Below are 18522 nucleotides of genomic sequence, written 5' to 3' on the forward strand. Positions count from 1 at the left end.
GTAGGAGAAACCTTCCACATATATTAATTTTTTAGATTTGTAGAGCAGAAGCTTTTCAAAATGCGTTTTTTAAAATCTATTTGCCTAATGGCAATTTCTTCGGTATTTTGGTGTTAGAAGTTATATGTAAAGATGTCCCAGATTGGCCTGACCATGGCTGACAGGTGGGCGGGGAAAATAATTCCCCATTCCTGTAGTCTGCTTTTGGCAGAAGAACAACTCTGGTTACAAAATATCTCATGAGTATCTGTGACCAAACAGTGAACCTGTGAACTTTTTTTCTGCATGCTAGATTCCAGTATTTATGAAATATATGTAACTAGGGACCAAATCTCCTTTCACGTGGTATAGTATTGGGAACATCCTTGGAAATGCTGAGTTTCTTCTGCTTACTTATTGTGCAGATGTGTGTTGGCTGATCCCATCCATCCTACAGAAGTGGTTTTCTGGGTAGAAGGACTTCAGGAGGAAAACCAATTAGTGAACTACTTTGATGAAGAAAACTAAGCTGAAATTTATGCTTTGTTTTTGCTGTTTTATCCACAAAAGAAACTAAAATAGAGGAGTATGTTTGAGCACTAAGAGCGTATGTATTCGTGTATATCTAGACTAAAGATATATTTCTTTGACAGTATTCATGAAAACAATGTGCGTTGGAGACATGTTATTCTTTTCAGTTGGCAAAAATAACCCCATTCCTACATGAACTATAGCCAGGATTTTGTTCTACGTGCTGCTAAGTTTCCCATGATCACTGTGTGCTCTTTTGTACCTCAGATTGTGAGGTTTAAACAAAAAAACGTAATGTTCCTGATATGATCACAGTGAAATTAGCTGTTGTTCATTTTGCTTAATGACGTTCCATTCCATGTTTACTTGAACAATACTTCCAGTGAAGCTGCCTTTTGGCATGTACCTTTGCTTTATAAACTCTGGTGATGCCAACAGCAGTTCACTTTGCAGAAGTTTACCGTATAAACACCAGAAAATTATTACCTAGCAAGTGACTAGCTCATTTACAGTACTTTATTCTTGGAAACAGGAATAGTCCTTTAATCCTCTCCTTTCCCCTTTTTGGACTTGGAGCTTTTGGCAGCTGCCTGGGCACCAGCCAGTACCCAGCACAGTGTGTCGCTGACAGTTACAGAATTAGCAAGCGTGTTTTCAGTAAGTAGTTGCAGTAATTGCATGTATCTTCACCATGCAACTGATAATAAAAGTTTAGATTCTTATTATGAGGCGTTGACAAAGCAACCTCATTCTTTGTAATATTTCCTTATTAAAGATGAGTTTTAAATGTTTTTGCACAGTTCCACAACAGAAGAGTGTGACAAATTAATATACAAGTTAGGAGAACTAGAACAAACATATAGATTTGGCCTTTAGTAGTGATACAAATGGCATTGCACTCATTGTCATCAGAAGATGGTTGTATAAGCTGATTTCTTTATAAAGAAAATCTTGTTGATACTATGGTACTGATAAGCAACAGTGGTAGGAAAATGGGGAAGTTTATTTTTAATTTTGTACATCATGTCTTTAGAGTGCTTGCATGTCAAGTATTAGGAGGGAATGTGATTTTTATAAAAAGCGTTTTAAGAAGAGGAGCAGTATTAAGCCTTGTCAAGTTAAAATGAAGCTCATTATGCTGTTTTATTATATAATCTGGAGAGGTGATATAATTGAGATATGCAGTTTTATGAGCCTTACAGTTAATAACAACTGTAATAGTTACTTCTCTCTGATCATAACATTCTTTTCTTGTAAGCCAAGTCTTTGCTTTTTTTTAAAAAAATATATTTTTCCTATTACTAGTGAAGCAATTTATTTCAGTGTTACCATTTGATCACAGGGAAGGAGCTGATGGAAAGTTTAGGACTGGATGCCAGTGAATGGCAAGTACCTTCTCCTAGGGAAGGGGTTCATGGTCTCTCCAAAGCTTGGAAATCAGCTATGTAAACAGACTGGGAAACACAGGACTTCAAAATCAGTGAACTCTTTCTGTGCAGACTGGAACTGCTTTGCATCTTTTGACATAATAGGACCCATCCTGCCAAATGTCATCTCATATTTTCCCTTCTTTTGTCATGAACAGCATTTGATGTGTAAACAAACAATTCATAAATAGCTGTGTACAGTGCCACAATGCTAAACTTTATTTACGGAGCAAGTTCTAACCCATGTCCTCTCCAGTCAAAACAAGAAGAACAGACGTCAGATAAATGCATGTAGAAAAAGTTTCCTCTGAGGCTATGTACAAGCATTAAAATTAATCACCTTGGCTAAGTCTGCTCTTTATAGCTTCTTGCTTTCCAGTGTCTAAGTTTAAACAAAACTGGTAACTCTAGTCAACCCTGGTTACTTCTGATTTTTTGGAACAGAGAGATTTTTCTGAGCTTCCTCTCTAAACTCGCTGCTCCTCTGAAAGCCAACTCTGCACTGTAAGCTTGCTTACAGCATTCCCTCTAGTTTGATTTTTCAGTCTGAGGACTTGACATCCTTCACCTCAGCATTTCCACCTTGAAGCAAGCAAGCAATTTTATTCCTTTTCTGTAGGCTTGTAGGCTTTTTCTTTTTCCTTGGTTGGTGGGTGTTGTGGGTTTTTGTTGTTGTTGTTGTTGTTGTTGTTGTTGTTATTCACATGTGCTGATTAGATGTACTTTCACTGTTATTAAGGCACAGTTATCTCTTAGTTATATGTGCCCAAAAATGAGAAGGACCAGTGATGTGAACTCTAGGCGTCAGTGCAGCTAAGCAATGCAAATTATCACAGCCAGTAAAGGTACCAGACCTACAGAAGGCAACAATAGGTGTAAACATACATATCAGCATACGTAGCAAGCATGTGCACAGCCTAACTTTTATACACATCAAAATGACCTGGCTTTGTCTTTTTTCTTCTTGTGGCCCACCCCCCGTCTCTCTTACACATCTCAGATTATAGTTCTGACCTCAGTTTCAACTGCCTAGGGACAGAACAGCTGACTGTGTGGCCTCTCTGAAGACTCTAGAGTGCCTTGCAAAGGGACAGGGTGGCATTGGACCCAACACATATAACAGGAACTTGCCCAGCACTGCTGGTGTCCTCACTGCATGCTCTGTCATGCCACCCTGCACAGTGGGGAGGCTCAGGCAGTACCTGTCACCTCCCAGCTCCTCTCACATAGCAAATGCAATAGGGGAAGTGGTCCTAATGGGATGCACCTGTGGGTGCTGAGGGAGCTGGCTGAAGTCACTGCTAGGCCACTCTCCATCATCTTTGCTGAATTGTGGGGAATGGGAGAGGTGTCTGGAGGAAAGCAAATGTCACTCCAGTCTTCAAAAAGGGCAAGAAGGAGGACCCAGGTAACTATAGACCGGTCAGCCTCACCTCCAACCCTGCAAAGATGATGGAACAACTTATCCTTGGTGCCATCTCAAGGTATAACAAGGATAGGAGGGTCATTAGGGGCAGTCAACATGGCTTCACCAAGGGGAAGTCATGCTTAAACAACCTCATAGCCTTTTATGAGGACATAACCACGTGGATAGATGATGGTAAAGCAGTGGATATGGTCTATCTTGATTTCAGTAAAGCATTTGACGCAGTCTCCCACAGCATCCTTGCAGCTAAACTGAGGAAGTGTGGTCTGGACGATCAGGTAGTGGGTGGACTGTCAGCTGGCTGAAGGAAAGAAGCCAGAGAGTTGTGGTCAATGGGACGGAGTCTGTTTGGAGGCCTGTATCTAGTGGAGTGCCTCAAGGGTCAGTACTGGGACCAGTATTATTCAATATATTCATCAATGATTTGGATGAGGGAATAGAGTGCACTATCAGCAAGTTTGCTGATGACACCAAGCTGGGAGGAGTGGCTGACACGCCAGAAGGCTGTGCTGCCATCCAGCGGGACCTGGACAGGCTGGAGAGGTGGGCAGGGAAAAATGTAATGACGTGTAACAAGGGCAAGTGTAGGGTCTTGCATCTGCACAGGAACAACTCCAGGTACCAGTTTAAGTTGGGGAATGACCTATTAGAGAGCAGTGTAGGGGAAAGGGACCTGGGGGTCCTGGTGGACAGCAGGATGACCATGAGCCAGCACTGTGCCCTTGTGGCCAGGAAGGCCAATGGCATCCTGGAGTGTATTAGAAGGGGGGTGGTTAGTAGGTCAAGAGAAGTTGTTCTTCCCTTCTACTCTGCCCTGGTGAGACTGCATCTGGAATATTGTGTCCAGTTCTGTGCTCCTCAGTTCAAGGACAGGGAACTGCTGAAGAGAGTCCAGCACAGGGCAATGAAGATGATTTAAGGGAGTGGAGCATCTCCCTTATGAAGAAAGGCTGAGGGAGCTGGCTCTCTATAGCTTGGAGAAGAGGAGACCTGAGGGATGACCTCATTTATGTTTATAGATATGTAGAAGTTGAGTATCAGGAGGATGGAGCCAGGCTCTTCTCGGTGACAACGAATGATAAGACAAGGGGCAAGGGGTGCAAACTGGAACATAGGAAGTTCCACTTGAATATGAGAAGAAACTTCTTCACAATGAGGGTGACAGAACACTGGAACAGGCTGCCCAGGGGGGTTGTGAAGTCTCCTACTCTGGAGACATTCAGAACCCACCTGGACACATTCCTGTGTAACCTCATCTAGGTGTTCCTGTTCCGGCAGGAGGATTGGACTAGATGATCTTTTGAGGTCCCTTCCAATCCCTAACAATCTGTGATTCTGTGACAGCACCAGTGGCTTGTCCTGAAGCACTGGTTATGATGATCCAGTGCTTTCCCATGACCTCTCTACATTTCAGTCTGATAATACTTGAAAGGGTGGATAAGGTGCATTTTTTCTGCAGAACCGGTAGAGAAGGAGCTCTGTAGTAGGGAGCAGTAAGTATTACATATAAACTTACTCTTCTCATTGCTATGCAGAAGACATTTTAAGAAGTTACAGAAAAAACAGATCAACTTCTGGATTATGTTGGCACTTATTGACCCTGTGCTATATTAATGAAGGCTTTTTGTTGCAGCAGCAGGGCTTTTTCTTTGCTGCAGGAGCATAAAATGCCCCTGGCACAGCTACCCTATAAGAATGAAAGCATGGAAATAAAATCTTAATTTTAGTTTATCATACATAAAATTTACTTTGAATATTAAATGATGTCCTTGAATATTTTTTTTGTGTCTTAATTCTTCAGAATTAATAGTTAAAAGTCATTTTGATGACATTTCGGTATCTCCTTTCATGGAGTAAAATATTTCTGATTCTGAGACTCTTTGTTTAGATCTAAGTCACAGGACTAGTCTTAAATAACTTGTCATGGGTTGCTGTCCTCTATTACACCACAATATTCTAAAGACAAATTGCCATAGAAATATTTTATATAAATCCTGCAAAAATGTCCTTTCATATTTATAAATCTGAATATGAATATTTTTAACAGGATTTCCCTTCTTAATTGTTAGTTTTCTCTCATAGCATTATAATATATTCAGCTACTGAAATATGGTGCTGGTTTGATAGTGCTAAATCAGTTTTTAGTCTACATGAATTATTTTAATGTCACTGAAATTCAGAATTTTACAGTAAATATGCCAAAATTCTTGAAGACACTGAATCTTAAATAGAATGAAATCAGCAATGGGAAGAATGAATTAAGTATTAATAATGTTTAAATTGCAAACTAAGATACCAAAATATAATTAAGAAACATTATTTACACTGTATCTTATGATAAATATTCTTTTTCCACTGAGTGTGTTCAATTTTTGAGGAATTACTTTCCTAAAGTGAGTTTTACACCAAATATGCACAGGTCTGTGTTAGCAGTCACATTGGATAATGCTTGTACCAAGGTTTGCTGATGACTTGTTCAGTGTTTAAATACATGGTTTCGTAAAGAATATTGTGGCTTTTCAACCAAACATAATTGTGGTTCTCCAATCTAAAATGCCTAGAACCAAATAAATAAACCTCTTTCATTCCACAGTAATAACAACAGAACCATTTTGCAACATGATGGAGTCATTCTTTGCTGGCATTTGAACTGTCATAGAATTAGTTAGTTGTGAACCTGGACAAATTCTATTCATCTGGCTAGTTGTGCATCCACAGATTGTCAGTAACAGAAATCTGTTGTGTTACTACTGTATGTATTGTGCAGCTACCATCTTTTTAGTAACGTCCATGCATGCAGTGATTTGCCCTGCTTACAAAATGTTTGCAAGCATATGTTGCAGAGGTGAGGAGAAAGGACATGTAGCCTATTACGTAATTACTATGCAGGTGGAACTCCTGCTTGATTATGAGGAAAGTTATTATTTTGCCATGGCTTGTATGCCAGTGAGTGCATATTGATGATGTGTTCTCTTAATGTATTAGCTTCAGCCTTTGAAGATTTGATTTAAATCCTGGCTGCATCATGGGTGAAGAGATATGTATTCATTTACAAGTTCTGAGAAGGCACTTTTCCACATAATAAAGGTTTTGTGTATGTGTGCTTGATGAGCTATTGCTGCTTTAGGATATGTGGCTGCATCTGCTTTTGAAGATATGGGTTAGTACATATGAGTAATACAGATTGTTGTTCAGCATTTTCCTGTTATATGGCTACCTACAGTTGTATCTTAAGTATAAAAAATTCACTTTCATGAAACTATGCTTTTTTTTTTTTTTCCATTTGAAGAATCATACAATAGTAAATGTGGGACAGAACAGAGGACAGTCAATGGAAGCTTGCTAGCTGCCATACGCTGCCAATAATGGTAATGGCATGCTGGATTGTAAACTCAAGACTTGCCCAAGCAGTAACTGTATGTATGCAGTGTGACCTTACATCTGTGTCAAAATTTATAATCATCACATCAATTTATAGAAAGAATTATTAAGTGTTAAGTTTGTTATACATTGAGAACATTTTAGGTATGCTAGGTCTCAAATGTTCTAATATGTCCATGTGGAGCAATAGATAATACACCACTATGTGTTAAGAAGGAGTTATGGCAAAGATTGTATGTTCTCAGGAGCCGTTTTAAGGTCGAGATTAAGACCTCCTTAATTTAAAGGAGCTGGGAATTGGTGTTGTCCAGCAAGCACTTGGGTTTTTTATTGATGGGTTTGGGTTTATTTTTGAGATGAAGATGACAAATGTGTCCCAAATGTATATGGCTATATCCGCTGTATTCACAGCAGAGTGTGTTTTCTGAAGAAATGCATGGAAGTAGTAGTGGTAATAAAAGTTATATTGTGGAATATATTGTGCAAATTAGGTATTTAATCCATCAAGAAGAGTAACATGTACAGGTTTACCCAAAGTTACAGACAGAGAAGATCTAGGAAGATATGAAGTGGTTACATATGTGCACATAAGCATGGGAGTGTTGGGTAGACAGTGATACTCTGAACTTCTGTGGCATTTTCCATAGTACTGTGTACATTAGTCTGGTCTATATTACATTTGTCTCTAAAGTATGAATGAACTGGAGAATGAGTCTTAATCTTTCAAGCAACATCAATTCATCTAAATATCACCAGCTTCATTTTTAGTTTAAGCAACATAATTTACTGCATCACTGAGTTCAATAAGTAATTGACCGTATTACTTTCTTCAGTTACCACATTACCCGTTTTGGGCAGGGTAATGAATCTTTGCTTACTGCCAAGTATTGCTTTCTGTGGAATTATTGCTCATGGTGCTGTCATGCTCCACATGCATTTACAGCCAGTTTTATCAGCCCTTCAGGACTTGATTTCAGCGCTTGGGAGATGCATAACCAAAGGCAGCTGGGCTCGTGAAGGGAGGCCGCATCTCCTTTCCTATGAAGTTTTGGCATGTCATGCTCTTTCATCGTACCAACAACCAGCACCCCATTGCTCCCATCTAATTATCCTAACTGATTTGTAATCTCTTTCTGGCATTGTCTGCCATCTTCAGTTGAAACAAATGCCCATTAGGCCACAGTGGCTAGCATGATTTTAACTTGTGATTTCTGCCCTTCACTCTGTTGGTGTTAATCACTGCTGTATTTGAAAGGCTGAGCTCTTTGAGCTACCACCTCAAATCTCTGGTGCTTGGTGCAGTTCTGTCATTTGACTCGTGAACTTGAGGTGGAATATGATGACAGAGCTAGTTGTCTCTTTTCATGGTGGAATAGGAGCTTAAAAGGAAGGAGTTGAAGGTTATTTACCTTATGATTGTTGCATCTCAGTTTCTGCTTGAGACATTGTCCTGTCACATTGGCCAAGTTTAGGCGATTACTAGTTGCTCAGTGGTTTACTTGGTACATTTTGAACAAATGTCTAATGGAGCATAGAGTGGAGTTCTGGGCTTCTTGCTTGGCAGTGACCCTGTTCTTCATACAGCTGTATTAGGACAGTTACGAGTGACTCTTTATTGAAATGTCAACATATTGTTTTTAATGAATGTTCAAAACCTGCAAAATACATCTGAATTATTCTAAGATGTTCTTCTTATCTTTACTTTTGCAGTACCAGGATACAAATATGCAAGGTGTAGTGTATGAATTAAACAGCTACATAGAACAGCGCCTGGATGCAGGAGGAGATAACCAACTACTGCTGTACGAATTGAGCAGCATCATCAAAATAGGTAAGACAGAGAATCAGTTGTCTCTGAGCTATTACTTAGCATCAGTGTACTGCACATTTCTTACATGTTTTAATAAAGACAGGGATTGAGGGATAACACAGTTATATTTGGATGTTGTCTCAGTATGAACTTATTCTACCTTCTGTCCCTTAGTGAATCTCTGACTGCACTTAAATGGATTTCATCTTTGGAGAGAGCTGTGTATCCAATTGCAAAATTAGAGTCCCCTGTTAAATGAACCAAAGAATAGACTATTCTAGTTATGATGGTGTTACAATGTAAATATTGAAAGTAAAAAAAAAAAAATCTATCAGTAATATCACTGCATGCTTGAAGTCCTTTTGAAACAAAACTGAGATATTACTGAAAGAAGGTATACCTTTTGTGTGATCTCAAATTACATTCAGTTGTTAAACCGTTTTTTTTCTATCTGATGTAGGTGTCTTTTGTGGCAGGAAAGTACTATACATTAACAAAGGTTAAAAAAATAAACATAAAAAATTCCAAATACACTATGAGTGTAATTTGGCTGCTTTTTAGCCAGAGTGGATGTACTCAGACTTCAATACGAAGTATCACTACCTCCATTCAGTATAGATTTCAGTCAGCTCTTTAGAAAGGTTTTAGAATCTCTGCTACTTTGTCATTTTGTAATGATGAGTAATAGTTCTGGTTTATATACATGGTGTTTTAAAAGGACCACTTCCGTCTACGGATTTTGCTTAAGTGGTTATTTGGATATTGATGTCCAGCTCACAGCAAATCAAACTGGATTTTGTTAATACACAGCAAGTGAGAAGCTATAGGAGATGAGGTCTGCTTATCTCTTACGTATTTTTTTCTTTTGTAGAACAGTATTTAAGAACAGAATGCAAATTACCATGCCCAGAACTCTCACTGGTGTTACACAGTTGACTATAAGCAAGTAACTACACAGTAGGATTTTTTTTTCTTTTGAAAAAGAAATGCAGAAAGCCAAATGATTTTATCAGACAAACTAAATGGATTCTTGTGTTCATTCATAAAACCTGGCTATTAGATATGTACATTTACTGGTTAGAATGTTTATTCACTGTTGGAAAGACATACAGACTTGCACTTGAAGTATCACAGTCTATTGCATAAAGCATGGTATAAAACATTGCTCTGTCCTCTTCTGATTTTGAGAGTTTTTATTTTAGCAGTGAGTTGTGATGGTTGGTTGACTTTAAACTTTTGTATTAAGAGAGTTTTAAGAAATTTTGCCCTGTTTCATACAAGGATCTGCATCTGGCAGAAATCTGACAAAATAAACTTAGTGATGTGTGTCAGTGTTTTCATTGTGGAAATAGAAACAGTTTGTTTTGAAACACATTTTTATGGTGATATTTGCAGCATTCTACTTCCCCATAATTTTCTATCTTAAGGCAAGGACAAATATAGCTTACCATCTATGAATAGTATTTATTTTACTCATAGAAATTAGGATGCTATTTGGCAGATTACATTGTTAACACTTGTTGTGTTACTTCTATACTGTCATATGAATTGATTTGAATTTAGACATTTGGCCTTGGAATAAGAATAAGGTGTATGAAGAGGTTGTTTCTGTTTATCTTTTAGAATGTATTTAATAAAAATGGGGAGAACAAGAATTGCCTTGTACCTCTAACTTAATAGAGTCTGGGAAGTTTCAAGGGACACAGCAACAGACCCTCACCTGTAGAATTTTAGGTGTTTGTCCTAAGAGGAGTTGAATCTGTGGTTTCACCTTAGAGATCTTGTGTGAGTTGGATTTTCCTCCTGCGAGTACAATTACTTCTTTTATTATTGCTTTGGCAGCTACAAAAGCTGATGGATTTGCACTATATTTCCTGGGAGAATGCAATAATGTAAGTATACTAGATTAAGATGCTGATTTTTCTGTACAGTTAGAAATGCATTTTCCGTTTGGCAATGATATTTTGATTTTATTTTGTATGTCATTTAGCAGGAAATATTACCTGAGTGCTGAATATTAGCATTATGTTACCTTTATTTCTGTAAAATATAATTTTTTTGAACATGCTGGTAATGAAAAAAAATGTTTCCTGTACTTAGAACCTTGGTCTTTTTTTTTTTTTTTCTTTTTTTTTTTAAGATTTGGCAGTGTATTACTGTTGTTTCTCTGACTGTAGCAACTTGACTTGCAATTTATCCTCATTGTTAATTGTCTTTTATAAACAGAAAACTTAACTTGGATTTACTCTCAGCATAGCCTCCTCTTTTTATCTAGTTATCTCTTTGATTTTTTTTTTTCAATGTTACCAGGGCTTTTCTTAATCGCCAGCTGCAACTTGGTAGTGAGATAATGTAAATTTCAGATGTAGATTTTAATTAGCATAAAATAAATTATACATTTAGAATTTATGAATGGAATTAGTTTCTAGTGTAATAATTTGAGTGAGTCCAGTATTTGCTATTTTGTTATTTGGCATTTAGAGCACACTACTTTTTTTCTACCCAGATTAACTTGCACAGTTACCATTATGCAAAGTAACTGTAGTTACTTCAGATGGCTACTAAGAAGGATCACAATTTGTCAGAAATGTTATGTCTTTTATTGGTTCAAGAAACAAATGAAACTTTTCTTACTGAAAAATTACTAGCGAGGAAGATATTTTTCTTACTGGTTGTGTTTCCTTACTTTACACAGCCAGTTTTAATAGTTTATTTTTGTGTAGTCCATTAGTGAATTTCCTTTGCATTTTTTGAAATGATTACATTCAGAAAAAGGGAAAAAAATACATGTTTGAAATAATGGAAACCAGACTAAAGATGTACAAGCCTGCAGGTGACTTGAGCCTTGCTTGAGAAAACTTTTTACTTATTCAAAAAGATAGTGTCTAATTTGAAGGATGTGGAAGAAGGCCCATACAGAAATATCCTAGAAGAAATGGAAGTGGGTTTTGTATTTCCTTTTCATTTAATTACTGTTTCATATAATAAACATAAATGATTTTATTATTCAGAAATTGGGTCTGTTCTGAATGAATTCTGTAAGTATGTAAACAGCAAATGTTTTTAATTAACCTTTTCACTGAGGAGTGTAATTTAAGTAATGTGTTGTTCATCCTTTGTGAATGCAACCTTTGGTTCACATTGGTAGGTGGTGGAGTCCACTGTCTTGTGGGGCGGGGGTGATGCAAATGGTGGCTGAAGAGCTTTCTCCTGCTGCCAAAGGCAGGAGCTTTGCAGGAAATGCCACCAAACATTCTGACTGCAGAACGGTGGCTGCTTCAGTGGCAGTAACTGCACAGCAGCTGAGCATGCTCATCTCTAAATGCTTTATAAAAGATTACAGTAAAATTAACTTTACAGCTTGAGACCTAGAGAATCCTTACTGTGGTGAGGGTTTTCCTATTAGATTTAGCATGGCATAATTTAGGGTTCTTCCTAGTCTCCTGATACCTTGAGGGCCTGGGTACTTTATGACCTTCTACTTCTTTTTTTTTAATTTTTTTTTTTTTAATAGCCTATTATGCAGTTGAATCTCTTTTGCTTCCCAATATAACTCTTTCCTGAAAAAGTCTCCAACAACTAAAAACACACATTGACTTTATTATCCACTGCTGTGTACCAGCATCTCCCAAAATGGAATGTTCTTCATGGAGTTATTATAGGGACTGATCCCAAGTCCTTTGAAGTTAGTGTGAGATTTTCCATTCACATTAGTGGGCTTTGGGCCAGACCCATGTTTTTAGTCTTGTAACTATGTAGTAGTGCATTAGCCTACTTTTTGTAAGAAATTGTCATTGAAAGTTAATTTGGACATCTTTCTCTCTTGAGTATTTAATTTAAAGGATGTGTCCAAGTGAGATTAACCATTGACCAGCAAATACTGGCAGTGTATTTTTATTTGTTTTTTTTAAACATCTTTTAAAAATGGGAACAAAAACATTCTGCATGATATAAATGGCAGAAAGGAAGTCATTCTTTATGGCGAAGTTTCAAAAATGATAGACCCCCTGTCTTAGGCCTAGACAAAATAGTTGCTGAACACCCATGGCCGCAAGTTGAAGAGACCTCCTAGTTTTTGTGGCTTAGTTTTTTGATGCTTGCTTTTTGACTTAAGATTCGCAAAATCAGCTTCACCCCCCCTCCCCCAATTTTAACATTTGTCTGTTTGGTTGTTAGCTTGAGAAATATACATAAATCTGCTGGTGTTTATCCAGTTGGCAATCTCATGTTTCAGAACTAGACCTGACGTAACAGTTGTTTCCACCATGCTTTCAAGGAAATTATTTGTCACTGATATAGCTTTTCTGGAATGTGTGTCCATGTCTTTTTGAGAATTAGGTATTGGGAGGGGATTGTGTAAGAATGGATGCAATCCTGTTGATAAGTAGATATCTACTTTCTCCCAAATGGTTTGGTAATGTTTAGTGATGTGTGTTCTGACTATATTTCGTAAGGGATCTTTGGATCAAAACTGAAGCAAAAGCATTAACTCCATTTCAGCTCTCACTGTAAATTTGTATGTGTACACTTGTGCCTGTTTGAAGAAATTCAGATTTGAGAATCTTGACGCGTGTTAATCTCAGCTAAGGAACATTTTTGCAACATGCAATTTCCATAACTACCTTTAGCCTAGATTAAATAGTGAGTTTCTGATTAGGATAAAAGGTAACTTCCTTTTACAGAAATTCTAAATATTTACAAAATGAAAGCCAGCAAATGATCACTGCATACTGTGTGCTGTTATTTCTTTAAGCTGAGAGAACTGCCATACTATTGCAATTTTTTTTTTTTTTGTGAGTTACTAAGAATTTATTGTAAATCTTTCTTTGATGCAATTTTTAATATGGGCAGCACTTCCCTTACATGAGAATTATGTTAGAACTGAAAGCAAATTTGTTCAGTGTGATGAAAAGCTCTACATTAGCTTGCCCTTTTCTTTTTGCAAAACATAAATGAGATGCTGGCCTTTAAAGGAGCACCTGGTTTTAGAAAAAATTCCCGTGGTGTTTAACAGCACAAATTAGTTTGGTAAAATGTCTGTCCATATATAAAGTCTGGTAAAATATCTGTCCATATATAAAGTTTCTTAATGGCCTTATCTTCTTCCTCTCTATTGAAGTATACAAGACTATATATTGACTTGTATCAGAGTTGGGTAACAGCATAAGGACAAGGTAACTTCTGGCAGACAGGTCAGGTCAATTGCTTTCAGGATCTGTACTTGAGTGAATGGGCTTGATATGGAAGATACTGCACCAGTTGCAGGTTGCAGTGCATTTCTTTATGCAAGTATTTTTCAAAATTAGCACCAGATGAGTGTGGCCAGTTCAGTTACTTTAGCAACGTTCTGGTTATTCGGACTACTTGGGAGAACGAGCACTCATCACACTACTCACTAAGTGTGTTTTGATAGTATGATTCTGTTTTTCAAATGATTGCCCCAAGCAGGGAAGTACTACTCACATGCTTAAGTCTTTGCTCCCCTATGAAGTTGCCCTGTGTATCAGAATCTGGTTTTGCATTTGCTATATGTATGGTAGAATGTATTGCAAGATGCACAGCTACTAGCAACAAGATAGCTTCCTCATCAGGGTCAAATGGTCTGAACAGACATCTAAGAAATTCTCCTTGTCCGTGGGTTAATGCAGTTATGCAAATAAAATTATTTATTCTTAAGGTACATAACAGCCATTTTGCAAATACTATATGTTTGAAGACCAGAAACCCTTCCAAATCAAACAGGAATGTTTCACAACTCTCAAGGCAAGGGCTTTGTTTCAGTTTTCTATTTTATTCTTTATGGGGACGAATATATAGTTCATAATTCTCCTGTTATGACCTTAATTGTATATCCTCTTCAAACATGACTTAAAAGATTTACTGAAATCCTCATACTGGATGGTGTGTTTGTGTAAATCGATGTGGCTAAGTACCATGCTAGCTGGGCATAGATTTAAGCCCATAAGCTGACATATTTACAATGCGATATTTCTAAAATACTTATCACAGCTACAGTTTCTAATGTATTATTGTATTATCTGATTCTTCAGAAGCTTCTTGTTTATAGTCCTGATTTGTGTGAGTAATTCACCTCATGATTACATTGTGATTCCTACGTAAAGATGTATGACTTCAAATTTAATAGGCATACACTTAAAGTAGCTTTTACTAGGTCTTGTGAGTGTTACTTAGTTTCTGAAACTGCAAATCGTGTTGACGAACAGATCATCCTTGCTTCAGATTGAAGTTGCCAATAGCTTTATTGTAAGAAATAATTATGTGAGACCACAAATATGTGTACATACTCTGTGCTTCAGGGGGTGTGTTATTAAGCTATTGTAGACTTTCTGGTCCTGTAGAAAAACTGCTGCAGCTTGATGTGCAGTGCCACCTAGTGAGTATATCGGATGGGTGATTCAAATTTGTGCCAGGCTAATGTACGCTATTTTGAATGTGTTGACATTTCTGAGATTTGAGTCTTTTAAGCATGTTTCCAGGTGAAACCCTTTTAGCTGCAAGACAGTACAGAAAATTTTACTCTCTATCCTTGAATCAATTCTAACATCGTATACTATTTTTCTACATAAAATGGAAGAAATGTTACTTTCATATTTGCCACTGAATACTCAGCAGAGAGGGAAAGCTGTTGGTGAGTTACAGTGTTTGAGTCGAGAAATTTTCAAAATGAAAGAAATTAGGTAAATAACCATCAAGATATATTATAGTGAAATTTTGGTCTTGTTTCCTGTAATATTCAGGTAAATGGACTTGTGGTATATGGTCGTGATGAATATACTATACGTAGAATGCAGGCCCCGTTAGAAAATTAGACAGAGACTAGTTGCTTCTGCTTCGCTATCAAAATGGGAGGGTATTTTGCACGAATCTTCAGGATTTATCCTGGATCTTAACATGGTTTTGTGCGGTATCTTTATTAATGCATGGGTGAAGGAAGAAAATAAGCTTATTAAATTTGCATATTACAGGAAATTGGGAAGGACTACAGCTGTGTTTGTAGGGATAAATTGGAATTCAAAATGATCTTGGTAAAATGGTCTGAAGGAACTGGACAGTGATTCAGTGAGCACAAGTGCTTGGCTCTCCATAGATTGCCTCTTTGTGTATAGGGTAGTTGATGACTGACAAGGATTGTGGGGTTTACAGGGAATTTGAAGGTAAACATGAGTTAGCAATATCATTTCTGGAGAAAAAAAAAAAAAAACAAAAAACAAAAAACACAGAAGCAGAAAACTAGCCTTCATGTAAAGTAGTCTTGCCATTCTTCTGTCCACCCTTAAGGTCTCAGGTGGAATAATATGTCTGGTTTAAGCACTGTGCATTTAAAAAAAATATATGGAGGAACTGAAGTGAGTGCAGGAGAGAGCAGGGAGAATGGTCAGCAAACAAAAGAACTGGTATTGTTTGGTCAAAAGAAAAGAAATCTGAGGGGTGAAGATATGCCTGGACAAGGCAAAGAGGGAGGGAATCATCCCCACACCTGCATTGTGTGGGGCAAGCAGCTGTGGGCTTGAACTGGCATGAAGAAAGCTTCCCCAGTGGTGGCTGCATTGAAAGAGTGTGTTGCTTATGAAAGCTTAGGTATCCTCATCCATGGAGGTCTCTGAGAACTGTCTGGGCAAACATCTTTCAGAAAAAAGCTTAGCTGGCTGTGCCTTGAAATGGAAGGGATGGAGGAAAGGAATGTCAACTTAGTTTTCTGTGTCAATGAACTGGTATAACTCTTGTGGTGCTTTTAAGTTGTGTAAATCAATTGGAAAATTTCCAGGAATAAGTGCAGTTAGAAATTTATACCATTCAGAAGGATGAAAACATCAAAAAAAGTCCCCACAGCCACTAGTTGTTTTACAGCATATATCATCTGTATTTCCCAAGTATCCAACATTTGTACATACTATCTAGTTTAAAAATGTAGATGTCCTGCCGATTACACTGTCAGTTATCAAGAAGGAAATCAGACATTTTTTATAAGCAGTGGAGGTAGTTGCTGTTTTGTTGGGTGATGGGGTTTTGTTTGTTTTAGTTTGGATTTTTGTTTATTTTTTGTTGTTTGAGGGTTTGTTTTGGTTCATGTTTTGTTTTTGTTTTTTTTTGTTTTGGGGTTTTTTGTTTTGTTTTGTTGTTGTTGTTGTTGGTTTGTATTTTTCGTCTTTTACCCCATTGTGTTTCATGTAGTAGGATTGCTGCACTTGTGTTTAAACACAGAACAAAATTTCATATAGCTCTTTAGTATTTTAGCATGGTAGTATTAGGCTACTACTTCAGCTTAACCTGTTGACAAATCCAAGGCTGTTGCCTGTGCATACTTTCCAAATTAGTTCTGTTTGTTTGGTTTTCTTGGTCATGTTTACTTATTGTGATGAATTTTATTCCTGTAAAAACCTAGACTTAGGTCACAGCCTTTATACCTATCTGACTTTATTGTTAGGCTGTGTGATCATACATGTAGGTTGCTACATCCTTTACCAAGAGTAAAAATCTATTACTGTTACTGAACAGAAGCATGTGTGAGCAGTAAAACCCATTAAGCCTACTTAATATCAACTTGGTTAATCCCTATTTTTCTTTAATGTGTTTTTTGTTTTGTTTTTTCCAAGAGTCAAGTCGAATAACAATGCTTTAGTATTAATGCTTTCATTTAATTTCAGTTGAATATTAAATTATTTTCCATTAAGAGTATTTAGGATCAGTTTTGTCAGCAAAATTTGCTGTGGAAGAAACTAGATCAGGATCCAGTCACCCTTACCACCAAACCAGTTTGTTATTTGAATGCTCATCACATGTGTACTTTAACCCTCATTCTGACATCTATTCTGCAAATAAATTTTAGAAAAATCAGTCTGATTGGTGTTTGCTTAGTTATGATGAGTATTATGAAAAAAAAAGAAGAAACAACTGAGCAGTTTCTGAAATGGTGAGCAATACATGTTTGCTGTTCAAATTCAGCCCTGGCAAACTTTAGTGAGTTGAATGGTTTATGGCCTTTGTGGGTTGGGACTTGGTGTTTTGCCAGATTCCCACAGGCTACACACCCAACAGCCACTAGAAAAATACCATTTATTACACCTGTAGTTAATGTCTTCATCAGAAGAACCGAAGACTGAAAGCATCTAAAAACTGTAGGTACTTTCTCATCACTATAAGAATATCTGTCAGAAGGTGATAATGGTATTGTGTTATGAGACTTCAGCTGCTGCTCCTCATCTTTTATTTTACTGGGATTTTAATCTGCTTCCTCTGTCAAGCATTAGGTTTTCACTAGAAAAACCAACTGTGGGGCCAAGGTATGACAGCACGACAAGATGAACATCAGTAATTCTTCATGCGCGTGCTCTTAGCTGTTACAAATGAGGGTTTTTTCCAGCCACAGTAAAAAGGGTTCAAGATAAATTACTTAATAATTTCAACAGACTGTGTGAATGACACCAAGAAAAGAGCACCTAAAGCCATGATATTATGGATTATTGCATATATACTAGTTTTGTTATGTATCTGAAAGCCACATTTGCTGTATTTAGTTGTGAATTGAGAATGCTGTCACAGTGTTATCCCTCAAGCACTGATTATGGTGTACATCATTCTACATTCCTGTAGACTGGAAGACTTGTTAATGTATTAGCATTTTAAAAGGACATTAGAGACTACAATATATAACTTTATACCTAAAGTGCCTATGAAATATGTAGAAGTGAATTTTGTTTTGTCTGTCTGTGTTCATCAGTGGTTGAACCTTTTTTATGGTTTTCATTTCTTTTGGACTTTGTTTTGTTTCAGTTTGTTGGGGTTTTTTTGTTTGTTTGATTGTTTTTTTTTTTAAGCATCTCTTGTTCTCTGTGGTCATTATAAGGCAGTTAGTGGATTCCAAGCCCCACTATAACATCAGTCCAAATGAATGGAAGGTTTTTTTCAGTTGGAGACTTTATCACAGTTAATTAAGATATTAAACTAGG

At 37.2% G+C, this 18522-nt stretch overlaps 1 protein-coding gene across 3 annotated transcripts in view; it reads left to right on the forward strand.

Annotated features, from left to right (window-relative positions):
- Positions 1-18522, forward strand: part of PDE10A (phosphodiesterase 10A) — a 385360-nt gene that overhangs the window by 305242 nt on the left and 61596 nt on the right. For all 3 annotated transcript variants that reach the window (XM_071806361.1, XM_071806360.1, XM_065835230.2), the window contains 2 exons: positions 8455-8575; positions 10397-10446. In XM_071806361.1, the coding sequence (XP_071662462.1) occupies positions 8455-8575; positions 10397-10446 (171 nt within the window). The remainder of the gene's footprint in view (positions 1-8454; positions 8576-10396; positions 10447-18522) is intronic.

This window comes from Patagioenas fasciata, chromosome 3, assembly GCF_037038585.1.
Source record: "Patagioenas fasciata isolate bPatFas1 chromosome 3, bPatFas1.hap1, whole genome shotgun sequence".
In the NCBI taxonomy this organism is placed as follows: Eukaryota; Metazoa; Chordata; class Aves; order Columbiformes; family Columbidae; genus Patagioenas; species Patagioenas fasciata.